The sequence below is a fragment of the Prionailurus viverrinus genome, chromosome D4, assembly GCF_022837055.1.
Source record: "Prionailurus viverrinus isolate Anna chromosome D4, UM_Priviv_1.0, whole genome shotgun sequence".
In the NCBI taxonomy this organism is placed as follows: domain Eukaryota; kingdom Metazoa; phylum Chordata; class Mammalia; order Carnivora; family Felidae; genus Prionailurus; species Prionailurus viverrinus.
In genome coordinates, this window is record NC_062573.1 from 3,354,086 (window position 1) to 3,370,557 (window position 16,472).

A 16,472-nucleotide genomic window follows, 5' to 3' on the forward strand; every position below is an offset into this window, starting at 1 on the left:
GAGGCTGCCAGAAATCCACGTAAGAAACGGAGCAGAGAAGGCCAAGATACCACCATTGGGTACCTCTTAATTACGTAGTACCTCAGAGCAGCGATTGCGACCCTGACTGTATATCAGAGTCGCCGAGTCCCTGATCTCATCCCGGGCCTGCTAGTCAGAATCTCCCCGTAATTGTGGGGTTTGGGAAATGCAGCATCTCGGCATCCAGAGGACTTTCTTGCCCCTTATCTCTTGGTCCAAGGCTTGTTTTTACTGGGAAGGTTGGCTTAGAGTCCCTGATATAGGGTCTGAGGCTGAGAAGTGCCTTGACAGTTGTGCCACTGTGCTAACTTGATCCCTTCCCTTTATCATTTGTCAGTATAGACCTATCCCCATGGCACCAAAGGTATAGGTCACTGAATCTGTAATATACCATGAATTCCATCTGTGTCATAATTGCATATATAACCTAACATCATTCTGTGTAAGATGTACAGATTCTGTATAGGATTTACAGATAAAGACTGTTTCATAAAATCTCTCTGAAAGGTTTCGTGGTCGCCTCCACTATCTCTTCATAAAACAATCCATATGTATAATCGTAACACTTGTGATCATGGTAGTTATTTATCAAAAGTATCAAGTACAATAGCACATATCATAGAGAAGGCAGAGAGGTTTCATCTCATAAACTGACTCCAATCAAGTTTGTAATGGCTGCCCAGAGCATTATGCTGAGGCAGCATCTGGAGCTGCGTCTGAGGGCAACATAAAGAAACTCTGTGATTGATTAAAAATGCCTGCCCTGAGCCTGAGCATGATGAGAGGCAGCATATTTGCCATCTATTGTCTAACCTGGTTTATCTGTCCTGTTGCACTTACCATTTAACCCCCTGGTCAATACCTACAAGCCAGCACTCAAGGAGGACTTCATTACATTGCTATTTTTTAATATACAGCATGCAAACTTAAGAAGCACATTAATAACACAAGACTGAGTGAAAGCAAGCAGCTGTGGCCTGCACTTTTTTTTTTTTTTTTTTTTTTTTTTTACTCCTTGGGCTCACTCTGGTGCTGTGTGGCTCTATGAATAAAATATTTGCCCCTGTTATTTTCCACTTGGGGCACCTGTGGAGTATAGTTCGAGTAATTACATAATCTGGAAATGTAGGTTCTTAGCAAGTGAATTGATTTTCCCTCCTATTTCTGTTTCATTTTCTTACTGAGTACTAAGGAGATCTCCTCCTCCATTCAGACACATGAAGATGATCATGAGAGACATTCATCACACTTAGCTCCAAAATCCCTGGGTCCATTGAGTAATTTGAGGATGGCAATTCTAGTATCACATGATTATTCTGTCCCTGTTGTGACAACATTTTCTGAACCAAAATTTGGAATAGAGTTTAACAAGTACTAATGAGCTTATGAAATAGCAGGACAAATACTTTCAAGACTGCCTCCAGAAAAAAAAATTTTTACCACATTAGTGCTTACTGCAGTACTTGGGTTGAGGGAAGATCCCCTGATAGGAAATTTCAGAAGCTCTCGGGGTTTTTTCTCACTGTGTACCTTCCTCTAATTCCTTGCTCCCAGATCTGCCCTTTTGAGAATACCTGTTGAGTATTCCAGGGCTACTAATGACAACGTATGAGGTTCCCCAGATGGTTGAGAAAGCCTTGAGAACTGGGAAAAGTGGAGAGCCATTGGCATAATGAAATTAATGGGAATAGGATAATGGAGTGTCCATCCAGCTTCTGTATTCCTTTTACCCGGCCCTCAACCTCGGCACTTGAGCTCCAACATGATACCAGGGCCCGAACATGAGAAAGATCTGGTCTTTCCACCCTCTGTAGGTGATAATCACAAATGCTCTTAGGAAATGACATACTGCTTCCTAACTGACGCTGAAAGCTCACCTGAAGCATCTACTTGCCGGGAGAATGTTTAGTTTGGGAATCTAACTCCCTCAGTACAAAATCTTTGTAAACGCCTTCTTACAGAGAGAGCTTAGTCCTCATCCAGGGACAGGTGTTACTGGGTGGAACAGTCTCGGGTCTCATCCAGTCAGCTCCACCCTTGTGCCCATGCTGTGCTGTGTACAGCTGTGTATTCATGGACTCATTCCTGTTCAGGCCACTGCTTAGTTTTCATTCCAAGGATAAAGGCCTAGTCAAGTATACTCACACTTGTCACCGAGTCCCTAACTGACCACACATTGGAATTGGTAGCTCTTAGCTATGGTTCCCAAAAGGTTTCAGATGATTAGCCCTTGAATGGAACCAGTGATTCTGGGGCCCAGTACCCCCACTTGATCTCAAGAATGTAAGGCTCCACTGGGTATCATTATAGTTGTGGCTAAAATATTGTATTGTTACCTATTTTGGGTCCCTTAGGGAGACAGTGCTTTTTATACTGTATTGCATTTGCTCATGATGTGAATATACCCACTATATAAACTTGATGCATTGAGACAGGAGAGGTGGTCTGTTTAAACCCTGGCCTGATAGTCTGGGGATGTGAATTACAGGTACAGCGCTGTCATTAATGGGTGACATCAGACAAGTCATATCCCCACCCTGAGCCTCAATTTCTTCATATGGAGAATGAAAGCCCCAGACTGGGTGATCTCTGAGGTCTCATTAAGCCCAAACAGCCTTTGTGTCTGATCCTGTGTGTAAATTCAGGCAAGTTTCAAAGACTTCCCTGAATGCTCTGTGGATGCTATCGATTGGCTGTGTGGATTCAGCACAATCCACTCCAGCAAAGAGTTGTTCAGTGGCACTCCCAGGGGCTTTTCCAGGCTTTCACAGGCTCTAGGTAACCCGAAGACAAGAGGATTGTAGAATTGTATAAAAAACTACTCCAGGATTTAACAACAGTGGAGCTTTTCTAGTCTTAGATTCAAAGTTGTAGGAAATTGATGAATGAACCACAGCTCGTGATGTCTGAACAAATAAATAACAACTGAGGAAATACACTGAGGCATGGAATATTAAATGCCCTAATTTTTGCCAAACTTGTGTTTTAGCTTCTTAGAAGGGCATTTTAAGCGTGCCTTAGGGGAGACTGTGCCTCCTGGGAGTCAAGCATGCGCCTCTGAGACAGTAGGAAGCGGCAAGCTGGTTGGGAAACAACCCAGAGTTGGTCAGATACACCTGGTTTTCAACCCAGCTTTGCCATTTACTGACTTGATACACCCTGCCTAAGTACATCATTTCACCTTTCTGCAGTTCATCTCAGTAATAATCTTACTTAAAACCTGAGCCCTTATTATTTTTTTAAAGTTTTGTTTTAATGTTTATTTACTTTTGAGACGGGGGGGGGGGGGGGGGGGGATGGGGACGGGGCAAGGGCGCAGAGAGAGAGAAGGAGACGCAGAATCTGAAGCAGGCTCCAGGCTCTGAGCTGTCAGCACAGAGCCCAACACAGGGCTCTAACTCACAGACCACGAGATCATGACCTAAGCCAAAGTCAGACACTTAACCGACTGAGCCACCCAGGCACCCCGAGCCCTTATTATGTGCCAGGCATCCTGCTGAGTGTTTTACATGCTTATGCCACCCCATCTTCATGGCATCCTGGGAGCTGGTACTGTTTGTTACCCCCTTTCACAGAGGAGGAAGCTCAGGCTTACCCAGGGAGAAGCACCTTAACCCAGGACAACAATGGGGATGTGCCGGCAAAATCAAGATCTAGAGACCTAGGAGGTGGCTGGGAGGTGCCGGGGGTTCCCCTAGCAAGAGTGGTCCCACTGCTCCAGCTGTGACAACGGTTTTCCTGGTGTCGAATATGGACTCTAGGTTGCAGAGAAGTATGGCCAATGACACTTGGTAATGGGAGGTTATTGCAAGGATGCGTGAGGGCGAGAATGTTGGTCTCCCCAGGCAGACAGTCATTCTGGATCCTGGTTCTTCCAAGGCTGTGATGTAGAGCAGGTCCCAGAGATAATGCCCCCAGACTAGGGCCAAGCAGCTCCCTTGTTCACATCCCTCCCGGCTCTCCTTGTGCTCCCTGTCCAGACTTTCAGCACAGGGTCTGTGTCACATCCCTTAGCCCAGTGCCTAACTCCTGATAATGATAGTCATGAGAAATAGTGGTATAGGTCACAGCGATATATGAAGCCCTATTTCCAAGCACTTTACAAGTCTTATTTAATCCTCACAAAAGCCCAGAAGGTAGATTCTGTTATCATCACCATTTTACAGCACCTTGCCCAAAGTCACATAGTTAGGAATTAAGGAAACTGATATTCAAACTCAGGAATCTCTGACTCTGAAGTCTCTATCCCTAATCTCTCTGCACTACTGCCTTTAAATATAAAATGGGCTCTACTGCCTTCCAGATAGAAGTGAGTAAGCTCTCAGTAAGTTGGTCAACACAAAAGGACCCAGCACAGAGCTGCCCAAAGTAGATCTTCAGTCTGTTAGCAGAAGATGATATACATGCTAATTTCCTTTTGTGGACATCTTTTGGGTAGTTAAAACAGACAAGGGTCTCCTTGTGATAACTCTAAAGCCTTGGACAAATAGTTTCCCCCAGAGAGTTGTATGTACATTAGAGTTGCATTTTTGTTTATTTTGAGCTGTCTTGTTAGGGAAGGATTTATATGCTGGCATTGACTTAGGACAGCAATCAGGCATTGTTTTCCACCTTTGACAGTTGGCGTGATAGTTTGCTTCCAGTGAGGTTTGACTCACTATCTGGAAGCTGTCAGAAGTGGGAGCATGAAAAGGTCATGACGGATGGCTATGGATAAGCGGGTAGGGGGAGAGCTGGTTAAAGGAGACAGTTAGCCTCACTTATTTCTGAGGGAAGGGGCTGACCCTGTCCGCTTTGGGCCAGCCCTCATGCTCTCTTCCTCGCCTACCACAGCTGGTCAGGTGAAGCCCTGCCAGGCAGCGTTTTGTGAGAGTGGCCCCAGGGTGGCCATAATGTAGCCACGGGAGCCCTTCCCAACAGCCCAGCCACGTGGGTGCTTGAGAACTGCTAGATGGAAGTAGGTCTTTCTGTAGGATTTGCCTTCGTGACTATCGGTTACCGGATTCAGCATACTGCCTTCCCCACACCATGAAAGTTGGGAAAGGGTACTGAATTCTGAGTAGAAACCAAGAAAATGTCAGCTCCTAAAATGATGTTTGTTTTTATTTCGGGTGAATTTTTTGTTTTGTAAAAACACAGAAAAGGAAAGGACCTAATCCTACTAGCCAGAATTGACACTGTTCCCGTTGGGAACATATCCTTTTGATCTCTTTTCTATAAATATTTTTCCTGCTCTTTTCACTTAGCTTCAGAAGAATTTTTCCAAGTCCAAGCTTTTCTCATACAGAATTTTTCGTGGTTGTGTTGTAGTCCATCGTAGTTGGATTAACTGTTCCTTTGTTGGCCATTTAAGTTGGAGAAATGGAAACTTCACAAAAGCCAACTTCCCTTGTTTTCATAGACATGTGTTTATAATTTGAAATACTTACACATACTGTGTAAGTGACACTTTAAGGAATGCCTCTGCCTTTCCTTCGGTGACTTTACACAAAAACTTTAGCCAAGGAAATTAAAACCACGCTCATTGGTCATAAAGAAGAATATTGCTAGGATTTCATGCTCCAGTTTGTCATGTCTGAAGAAAAATAGGTGTGCATTTATTGGCACATTTGAATGTTTATTTTTTCCTTTGTAAAAATGTAAAAAGGACACTGGGGGAGCTCAGTCAGTTAAGAGTCCGACTCTTGATTTCAGCTCAGGTCATGATCTCATAGTCCATGGGTTCGAGCCCCACATTGGACCCTGTCCTGATGGCGTGGAGCCTGCTTGGGTTTCTCTCCCTCTCTCTCTCTCTCTCTCTCTCTCCTTCTCTTCCTGTCCATCCCCACTTTAAAAAAAAAACAAAAACAAAAAAACATTGAAAGAGGATACTAAAGACTAGCTGAGCAGAATTTCTCATTACATCTGGAACTCAACTGAATGCGTCCATGCAGAGCAGTGGGAAGTGCCATACTTAGGAACAAGATCTCTCTGGGCATGAAATGGCTTTTCCGCTTAAAAGCTTCCCAACCTTGGACACGTACCTTCACCTCTCCTAGTGCATGTTATAGAAAATACCAAGCATGGTTTTTTGCACAATAGCATAGTGGCTGAGAGGACAGATTTTGGGACCAAATTTGCTGACTTTCTCCAAATTCTAGCTTTGCCCCATTTTAGCTGTGTGATCTTGGGCAAGTTACTTAACCGCCCTGGGTTTCCATTTTCTCATCTATAAAATAGGGATAAATACAGTAACCAGTTTGATCCGGGCATTGTGAGATTTGAATTCATGCACACAGGATTTTTAACCATGCTAACATATATTTGGTGCCAGGTAATGTTCACCCCTCTTTGCCCCTGGCGTGGACTGTGGTGCCAGCCTCCTAACTGGTCTCCTTTCCACCAGGCTGCCTCCTCCTTCCAGCCAAGAAGGAGACCTTGGACCCCCAAGGCAGGGACAGAAAAGGTCTGTGTTTGCTTCCAGGCTAGATTCTGCAGACTGTCCTCAGCAGTGGGTTCTGGGTCTGCCCAGGAGAATGGGCTCCAAGGCTAACCGCCCCAGGGCCTGCCAAACTAGAAGCAGAGGGTTGTCACTTGTCCAGCAAGCACAGATCAGCTCCTGTGGGCTGTGTGCCCTGTGTTAAGAAGCTGAGACTCACACACATCTCAAGTACAGTGAGATTATTTAATGTACAAAAGGATTTTTCCCATCAGGAAAGATCCCCCTACAGGTTCCTTTAAATAGTGACTCCTCCAGGCAGGCGAGTGTTTTACAGATCATTAACTACTTGACTGAAAGCCTGCAGGGCAGAGAAACTTCAGACTAAAGTGTTGGGAGCTCCTGCCAATTACAGATCAATCCAAAATGAATATAAAGTATCTCTGGAACTAGAAGTCAGTGGGAAAATGTGATTTGATTCGGAAAAAATCTGATTTACAGGCAACTTTTTTGGAACACACCAGTTGTTTAAATGGTGTTCCACCTGCCTGCCCATCTTGAACCTAATGCATTCAGTCTCCCACATCTTCATCCCCAAACGCCAGAATTGGGGTTCCCCTCTGCGAACAGTGACTGCACAATAACCCCCAGAAAGGGCGTCATTGGGAAAGTGTTTTTGTGGCCATGCAGAGAGTAGGCAATTGATGCAGAGATACAGCCCGAAATGGATGAACTATACAGTAACAATTTGCAGATAAAAATAATAGAAGTTAAAGTGTACTTTACATGATAAAAGAAAGATGAAAGAGGACGAGAGTCTGTTACATCTGAGATGGTTACAAAAGTCCTGCTTTGTGAAGTAGGCTCTGTTGAAAAGATTGATGCCATGGGGAGTGACCTTGGCTTGGAGCAGGAGCTGGTGATGTATGTATGAGCATCCCTCTGCTAAATGGACCCAGATTTGTAGCACTAATATACATGGGAGCCCAGAACCAAACTCAGTACGGCAATAAATCAACAGCCACTTTGGGTGTCATTTCTGGTTTATATTCCACTATTGTTCTATCACTTTAATTCATGTCACTATCATCTTTTCATCTGGAACAGTTTTATATAATTTTCCAGTGGAGTTACCTGACAAATCCTATCAAATTAACAAGGTACATTAACAATATTGACTGACTACGGCTTCAGGAGTCGCAGGGCCGTAGAACAAAATTTTAAAGCTGTGTCTCTCTGGTGATGATTTCCACCCCCCCCCCCCTCTTTCTGGGAAAGGAATGTGGGGCAGGGTTTATTCCACATATGAGATATGCACATTTATTTTGCTCTGCTCAGTTTTGACTGTTATAAATGTCAAAATAAGAAGAAGGAGGAGGAGGGACAAAAAAAAAAACCAAAAAAAAAAAAAACAACAACGCACTTGCTACCAGCAGCCATGGCGTAAGTACTTTTCTTCTCTCAGGGAACTATAGAAATGTCCAGATCTTTAACAATTAATGGCCAAATTGGAGGGAAGAGTGTAACTGGGTAGTCGTAATCTATTTTAAGTGAAATGTAATGAAATTGGTCTCCTGATACATTCTCACCCTCCTGAAATCATCTAGACCTGAACGGCCGGAGTCCGTTGGACTTATGACATTATGCCTGATTGAAATATGGTATTCCTGAAATATGTCTAATGACAAATTCCAGCGTTCAATTAATAAAAATATACCAGTTCATCTTTTCCAAAGACCACACAGTAATGACCAGGGTTAAGCAACTGTGCCGCATCGTCTCCTGTGAAGACCGCAGACGAGACCGGTGTTGTCTGTATGGTCTCCTGCCTTTGTCTGACCGCTCTTTGGGATTTCTTTAGTCAGAAAATAAAATAGAAATGGAGTGTGTGGCAGACCTCATCACTAGAACTGTTTTTTTAATATATATATATATATATATATATATATATACATATATATATATATATATATTTTGTTCGTTTGCTTAATTTTAAATTTGCTCACAGACTATGGTCATTGTGTTTTGGGGGGTTTTTTGTTTGTTTTTTTAATTGAGCTGTTTCTTTTATCTGCTTTTCCTTTTGGCCTACTAAGTTTTCTCAACGCCGTACTGAAAAATTTCTGAGGTGGTCCATGGAACAAAATGTGTTAATTCTGATTGTCTTTTTTGTTACAGTATGTACGTTTGATGGCTTTCATTATCTCTTATATCTTTGTTTGATTTTGCTTTTTTTCCACTTTGCCCCTGACCTTTAAACCATGGCCTGAAATATTAGTTACTTTCAAGATTCTATCTGGGGCCCACTCTGGAAGGCATATTGAAGGTTTTTGTCTCACTTCATGAACAGATTCCTCAATTTTCAGCAAAAGAGGAAAAAGAGAGCATCTAGTCTAGATCGTGTGTGTCGGGCCGAGCATACGCTGCTCAGTGACCCTGGGAGAGCGATTGCTGTGATTAGCCACAGTTATCCCAGGACACCTTTCATCCCAGGCATCACCTTTGTTCTCCCAACACCTTTGCTCCCAGTGACTGTACAGTATGTTATGTCTTTCACAGCTCTGAAAATGAAGCCCACAGTGCCAGTATTTAACCTGCTGCATTCCTGTTATAAAGTCTTTGTTGCATAAATCTCACACCCAGTGCTGTTTCTCCCTACGCTGGAGAAGCAGTGACCTCCGCAGACTGAAGCAAAGCTCCAAGACTTGAACTTGGAAGGTTTTATCTAAAGGACCTTTGATCCTCCTGTGACTTCTCTCAATCAATATAGCTTGGATAATTATTTAGTGTCAGAGAAGGGCAAAGATAGATTTTTCCTATTTTTAGTGTATTAAAAAAAAAAAAAGACCACTGATCAAAATGTTTTTCTTGGGGCGCCTGGGTGGCGCAGTCGGTTAAGCGTCCGACTTCAGCCAGGTCACGATCTCGCGGCCCGTGAGTTCGAGCCCCGCGTCAGGCTCTGGGCTGATGGCTCAGAGCCTGGAGCCTGTTTCCGATTCTGTGTCTCCCTCTCTCTCTGCCCCTCCCCCGTTCATGCTCTGTCTCTCTCTGTCCCAAAAATAAAAATAAATGTTGAAAAAAAAAATGTTTTTCTTAACGAACTTTATGTTATGGTTTATTTCATTACCATACGGAGGTATAATGTAGGGTTAACTATGCAGGTGAACCCTGTGTTGTATCTGTGGTGCATCTAGGGTGGCATGTTTTTTTAACCTTTCTGTATGCTTCTTGGTGGTTTCTCCCCTCAAGTCACCCACGCGGGAAACCAGGCTGTGCATCTTCTGTATGCCCTTTGGAGTCTCCTTATGGCTGTCTTAAGCCAGTGGCATTCCCCAAAGCCCTAAGGAAGAGCTCTTGTTCATCTAATTTAAAATATACAAAACAGGTCAAATGATTACACTGAAATCACTTACACCTTCCACTTTTTGTGGCTTCTTTTTTGTCCTTCCCCCACCCTCTCCCCCCTCCCACCCCACCCCTCCACCCACCCCCCCACCCCCCCCCACCCCCGGCCTTACAGGTATCTCTGGAGACAAAGTAGAGATAGACCCTGTTACGAATCAGAAAGCCAGCACTAAGTTTTGGATTAAGCAGAAACCCATCTCAATCGATTCTGACCTGCTCTGTGCCTGTGACCTTGCTGAAGAAAAAAGCCCCAGTGAGTAGTCCCTTTTATTTATGTCTCCTTTCTCTCTTCCCCCTCTTCCCCTCTGTGTGCTGGGTGCCGGGAGAATATATTGCCACCGTGTCCTTTTTTCCTTGGGTCTGTTTAATTCATTACCAGAAATTTCTTTTAATCAGACAGGATTGTATTATGGTGCCCAGAGCCTGACATGGGCCCCCATCCTGTTCCGTCTTGATGGCAGCAGAGAACCTCACAGCCCTGGCTCCTGACCTCCAGAGCCCCGCCCTGGGGACTAGGGGCCTGGGGGCAGGTTCCTGCTGAGAATTGGACTCCCCAGAGCCCTCATTTCACTTTGTGCTCCCTTCCTCTTCCCATTTGGGGGACTTGGGCAGTCGGACCTGGACCTGCCTTCCTTCCAGATCGAGGGAGGCTGGGAGATTTCCTGTGGCAGCCTAAGACTAGATTTAGATATCCATCAAGCCGGAAGTGTCAACAGCCTCCAGATTATTGGCAGCTGCATGACCTACCGGCTCGTAATTAAACTCCTGCCTGGTCCTGCAGAAGAGATCACTGCTGGGCTGGCACTCCTCTGCTTAAATTATCAAAGTAGATACAGTCTGGTTGTATATTTTGGCATATTATATTTTTGCAGTTAAGTAATTGAGTGTAACATTTAGATTAATCATTTTTAAGACTTCAGTCCCATCGAGAGGCAGAAAGGACACAGATCACGCTGAAATTCCTCCATGGAAGAAAAAAGTTTAAACTAGACAAGAATTTGTTAGCTGCCTGGGAAAGGCTACAAGACAGTTATTGTCAGAGCCTGGTACGTATCGGCATCACCTGTAGAGCCTGTTTAAAATGCAGTTATCCAAGGGCCCATCCCCAATGGGTTCTGATTCAGTAACTTTGGAGAATGACATGATTTTTGTTAATCCCTTTACTCCAGTGCCTGCTGAATTGGGGAACAAGTGTTGTAAGGAATGACATACTCAAAAGGAACAATAAGAAATGTAAAGGCCAGCAAGTGTTTATCATATGGTTCAAGTTTTTGAGACAATACTGACTACACTGGGACCTAAAAAGCAAAAAAAAACCCGAGGGAGGCGTACAGACAGGGCACCTGCCACACTGCCTGCTTTATGGGTGGGGGTTTTTTGGTCAGACCCAGCTATGCTGGGCTACGCAATCTCCTCCTTTCAACCTGTGAGGCTCCAGCTGGGCAAGAAGGGAGAACCTAGTGGTACCGAGGGAAAGGAGGCAGGCCGGGCCCACCCACCCCCCCGCTTCCCCCCAGCTTCCCCCCAGCTTCCTGCCATTCCTGTCATCCCAGTGAGGAGATCCTGCAAGATGGCTGCCAGAAGGGGCTGGTGAGAAAATTGCTTGCTGCTCTGGGGCCCTTGCCTCTGCCTTTAGATAAACATCTTCCTAATCCCTCTCACTGCAGCTTATCAGCCAATAAAGATGTCATTGTTCTAGCATCTTTCTTCCCAAGAACTCAGGATGCTTTGAAAAGTAACATTTTATAAATTCTCCGCGTCTCTGAAAAATGAAAGGCAATCACATGTTGCATAGAGGGATAAGCTGGAGTAGAAAGGTTAGGGAAAGAACTAGAAACGGGATTCAGATGTCCCTTAACACTCATACCAAGACACTCACTTGCCAAGGAGTGTGCTTCGGGCACCGAAAGGTGAAGGGTGTAGCACAGCCAGTGTGAGAGGGAAGGAAGAAAGAATGCACAGACGGCACCTCCCGGTTGCCTCTGGCAATCAGGAAGTGATTAGCACACGTCTGTGACAGTGACCACAAGTTCCAGGCCTGGGGGATGCAGAGCAGACGTGGGGCCCACCTTTGCAATATTGACAATCCTGCAAGAGAGTCTTTTGTCGTGTTTGCAGACCTACTGGATGGTTCTGTGTAAAAACCGCACATGTGGTTCGTAAAGAGGTTTCCTTCTCTCTCACTCTGGCTCCTGAGGTCTAAAAATTGTGACACTTGCCTGAACAAAGGAGCGCACTGGCCCAGTCAAACACTTCCTATGTCCCTGTGCCCTGTGAGTGCTTTCCAAACCATGTTCCTCAGAGGTCTGGGGATGGGGGAGGGGGCAGGTTTGGGCATAAGGACTCCCCTTCAACCAGTAGAGCTCTACTATTTTCTCTTTGGGGATTCTGCATTTAAAGTCTGTCGGGGGTGGCTCAGTCGGTTAAGCGCCTGACTCTTGATCTCAGCTCAGGTCTTGATCTCAGGGTTGTGAATTCAAGCTCCGTGTTGGGCTCTGCACTAGGTGTGAAATCTACTTTAAAAAAAAAAAAAGTCAACCGATAAAAAGGATTTTGCTACTTAAAAAAAATTTTTTGAAAGTTACAGGCTCACCAAGTAAAATCCAGATTCCTCAGCATAGCCCTTAAAGACATTGACCACTTGAGGTTCATGGCCCATAATTTCCCATCCTGAACTTGAGCTGCAGTCAACCGTGAACTGTTCGCACACGAACACACCTCGAATTCTGTGCTTCTGCTGTTCCCATCACCTGGAATACGCCTCCACCCTGATTCTCCCTCTAACTGACAGGCACCTCTGCTTCCTCAGGCCTGGCTCATTCATCTTTCTAGGGTCAGGCTCTCTCCACGACTTTGTCTCCAGGAGCTTGCACACGCCTGTGGTACAGTAGCTCTCACGCTGTGCCATATGTATCGACTTCAAGTCTGTCCCTCTCTCCCACCCCCATCTCCTTGCTGAACTAATTGACCCAGGAACTGCTTTCTGTGTCCTCAGTCTGCAGCACAGTGCCCACAGAGTGGTCCTCAATGAATGTTTGCTATCTTCAAATTGAACTTAATGTGGCCAGAATTTAGAAACCAAAAGTTACTCAGCATAATTTATGTTGTAAAGTGCCCAAACAAAGGTGTATTAACTGAATCAGCTTGATGCTGTGTTATTTTTTTTTTTTTTATGATTTCCAGTATCTTCATCAAATTAATTCAGTGACTTAATCTAAAAAGTTCATCTTCAAGACCATCATCAGACCACAGAATTAATCTATGGGGCTGTTTCTTCCTCTTCTTTTTTTAAAGGATTAATGGTAACCCTTTTTATCTTTTGTGTCTGTTGAACCTTAGAAAAAAGTTATTTTAACAGCACTCAAGAAATGAAAGTCACTATATTTCCCAAGTTTAGCCTGTGATTTTTATCAGCATAGTGATATATGTTTGTAGCTGAGTTTACATCAAAAATTATTCTGGGGGCCTTCTTGAATGAATTATGGCAAAGAGAGAGAGTCTAGAAGTAGATAAGGTTTTTGATTTCTGCAATATATTTCCTTTTTCATGTTTTTATCTCTCGTAACACAAGCGTCCTGCCGAAGACTGGAACGTGTGACCAACTGGAATAATGTAGTTGTGAAAACAGCAGACGTGTTATTAAACAGCCTTCTTTACAAAAAGGCAGTAAGTGTTGGAAGGATAATGAAGTTGTCCTGGTCTGTCTTGAGACATGTTTGTCAGAATTCTGAGCAGAAAAGAAATGGTTTTTAAAACCTTCGAATATGGCCAGTTTGCAGTGTTTATTGAGAAAGCCTCTGTCAAACCATTAATTTGGTCGTCATAAGGAACGCAGCTCAAGTTTAACTGACACCATATCCAAAAAGTATGTGAATAGAGGACTTGGCAAAGGGACTGAGCAACGGAGCGCCCGCAGTGAGACCCGTAATTACACATACCGTGGGTCAGAAAGACCCGGACTCTGCAGCCGTGCTCCATAAATAGCAGTTCTGTGGCTCTCTTTCCTTCTCCTAACTTCTCCGTCTTAGGCTGTGTTCTCAGAGGGAAGATTTATTGCTCTGTCCCTGTGAGTGTTTAAGGATCTGGAACTTAATGACTAAATAGATACATGCCTTAGAAGAAATTTGTACGTATAAATATAGACTCTCACCAGTTAGTTGAGAAAATCTGTGTATCAAAAGCCCAGAGAAATTGAGAATAAATTCTGCCTTTCCAGGTTGGGAGGGGGGAAGAAAGGCTGCACGCTGTCATTATTATTGCAATCAGTGACTTCTTAGTCTGGTTTTGCCACTCCTTAGGATACCTTTTGCTGTTTTGAAGGATGTCACAAACCTCTAAAAGATGAATTAATTGTAATTCATCGTAAGTGAACAGATATGTATATGGCACATAGGAGGGGAGAATGTCTCCGTATCAGAAACTACCATGGCTAAATTATCTCAGAGAAATAATTCTCCGTCCTTCCACAGGTCCAAACCTAGGCTTTAGATGCAGTGGGCTCTCTTTTTAAGTGTCAGCCTCAAACTCCCAACGCTGAAACAAAAGCAAGGCACCTTTTTTTTTTTAAACTAGCGCCCTTCAGAGACTCTCAGGCTGGATTTAAATGAGGTACCACCCTCCACCGTGCCAGGTCTGCGTTTATCATGAGAAGCTTGTGCAGGTTTCCAGGCTTCAAAGGAAGCAGCCTATCATTAAGAAATCAGATTTAAACCTTAATAAAGTAGCTGTCGTCTTTATAGCTGAAAAGAGCGCTGTATCTCAATTAAGTATAGATAATAGAAAATCTTAAGGAAGCAACATAATAGAGGTAACCTGATTATGTTCTCTTGCAATAGTATAATTTAAAGGAAATCTGATTCTGTTGATGCTGGCGGGGGATTGCTTATTTGGCTTTTTTTCTTGCTGTTTTTTGTTTTTGTTTTGTTTTGTTCGTCCAAAACAGTGTGTGGATACAGGATAGGAACTCTTTGGAATCATGAGTTAACCACAACTGCGAGAGACTGTCAAGCCCTCGTGAATAGAACCTGCTGGATGTTTGAGATGAGACTCAGTTAAGGTTATGAGTTAAATTAGCTGGGCTTATTGGTGACCTCCCGCTTAAATGAATCTTTCTTTTCATAAGTACTTGACAAGATCTGTAAAGTAGTGCATTTCATTTACTAATTAAATTAAAGCTACTGAATAATGATTTGTCCACATTGATTTAGCTTAAATAGAAAAGATCAGCATTGTTGTGATCTTCAGCCACCTTAATGACCAGGCCAGTTAGACACAAAGGCCTCTCGTGTTTTATAGGTCCGAAGTACGTAGGTAAGCCCAGGCTGTAATTGAATTGCCTGCACCGCACCCTGCAGTTGCAGATTCCCTTTGCCTTCTCGTTCCATTGTTACACTGGGGCTTAAGAGAATGTTAACGCGGTAATAGGCACAGGGCCTTCCCCATTATACGTCTTGCTATCGAGCGGTTCTGCATGACTAGTTAAAGAAGATGGCAAGAAGATTAATGAAAGCAAGGCTAATACAGAAGGGGGTACTTTTGCAAGACTTCTACCGAGGAGATATTAGAGCTGAACCAGAGCTTGGCTTTTTTCTTTATCCTGTGACCTTTGAACCTGCCTTACTGTTGAGAGCTGCCAGGGAAGTCGACATTTTGATTGATGTTGGTACACGAGTCAGTCTTTCCCATTGAATTCCACATCTGCACGAAAACAGCTTTTCCAGCAGAATTCATACTGGCCAGAAGTGATAGCCAAATTGATGGCTGAAATGCTTTTATGTAGTTTTCATTTAAACCTAAAGGTATTTGATGGTTTAATTCAGTATCCAGTTTTCATAGATTATAAGCATTCGCTTATATGTCCTTAATGGGTTCATCAACTCATAGTGAAACACCAGTATTAAGACTGTTCAGAGGTTTGCAAACAGAGCTCCAAGCAGGCTTTATGGAGGAGTAAAAGCAGTCATCAAACAAACCTTCACCATCCTTAAAAAAGAAAAATCAGTCTGAGGGCCCAGGGTTTTGCACATAAAGTAAAGCATCTCACTGTTTCTGGAAAGCTACAGATGGGGAAGTCTGAAATCTCTCGGTATCCCACCTCAGCCCCAGCTCAGAGGCTCTCCTGATCCACCCAAAGGCTGAGTTCCCTGACCTTGCCCTTGGGACACTAGCATTCCTTCGGAAAGGGATTGTTCTGGTCTGCTTGTAAGACGGCCCCGCACAGATACAAACATCTTCATGTGTCCCCACTAATTCTGTGACCTTGCTTGTGGAGCTGCAGGCCTTTAATGTGTGTGTGTGTGTGTGTATCTTTGAATGTGCTTGTGTGTGCATCCCCCACCCCCTGTCCCAACAAAGGAGAGAGAACAGGGAGAGTGACAGAAGGATTCGGGTTTTGTTACTAAAATCCACTTGGGTACACCCCAATCCATATGTTGAATCCTCTGATCCGCTGATTTCTTTTCTTCCTATTTGACAGGGGTAGTCATGCTAGCAGAGAACAAGCATGCACATGCACGCATGCACACATACGTGCGCACACGCACGCACACACTGATGTGACGGGCATTCCAGTTCCTATGGCAGGAGATACCCAAGGATTTTGTCATTCTTTAGTTGCTCATGAGAATGA

General features: G+C 44.0%; 1 protein-coding gene across 6 annotated transcripts in view; it reads left to right on the plus strand.

Moving 5' to 3' along the window:
* MAPKAP1 (MAPK associated protein 1) overlaps positions 1–16,472 on the plus strand; it is a 246,146-nt gene that overhangs the window by 209,034 nt on the left and 20,640 nt on the right. For 5 of the 6 annotated variants that reach the window (XM_047829290.1, XM_047829295.1, XM_047829289.1 and 2 more), the window contains one exon: positions 9,960–10,097. The exons of the other annotated variant lie outside the window; for it this stretch is intronic. In XM_047829290.1, coding sequence (XP_047685246.1) covers positions 9,960–10,097 — 138 coding nt within the window. The remainder of the gene's footprint in view (positions 1–9,959; positions 10,098–16,472) is intronic. 6 annotated transcript variants of the gene reach the window in all.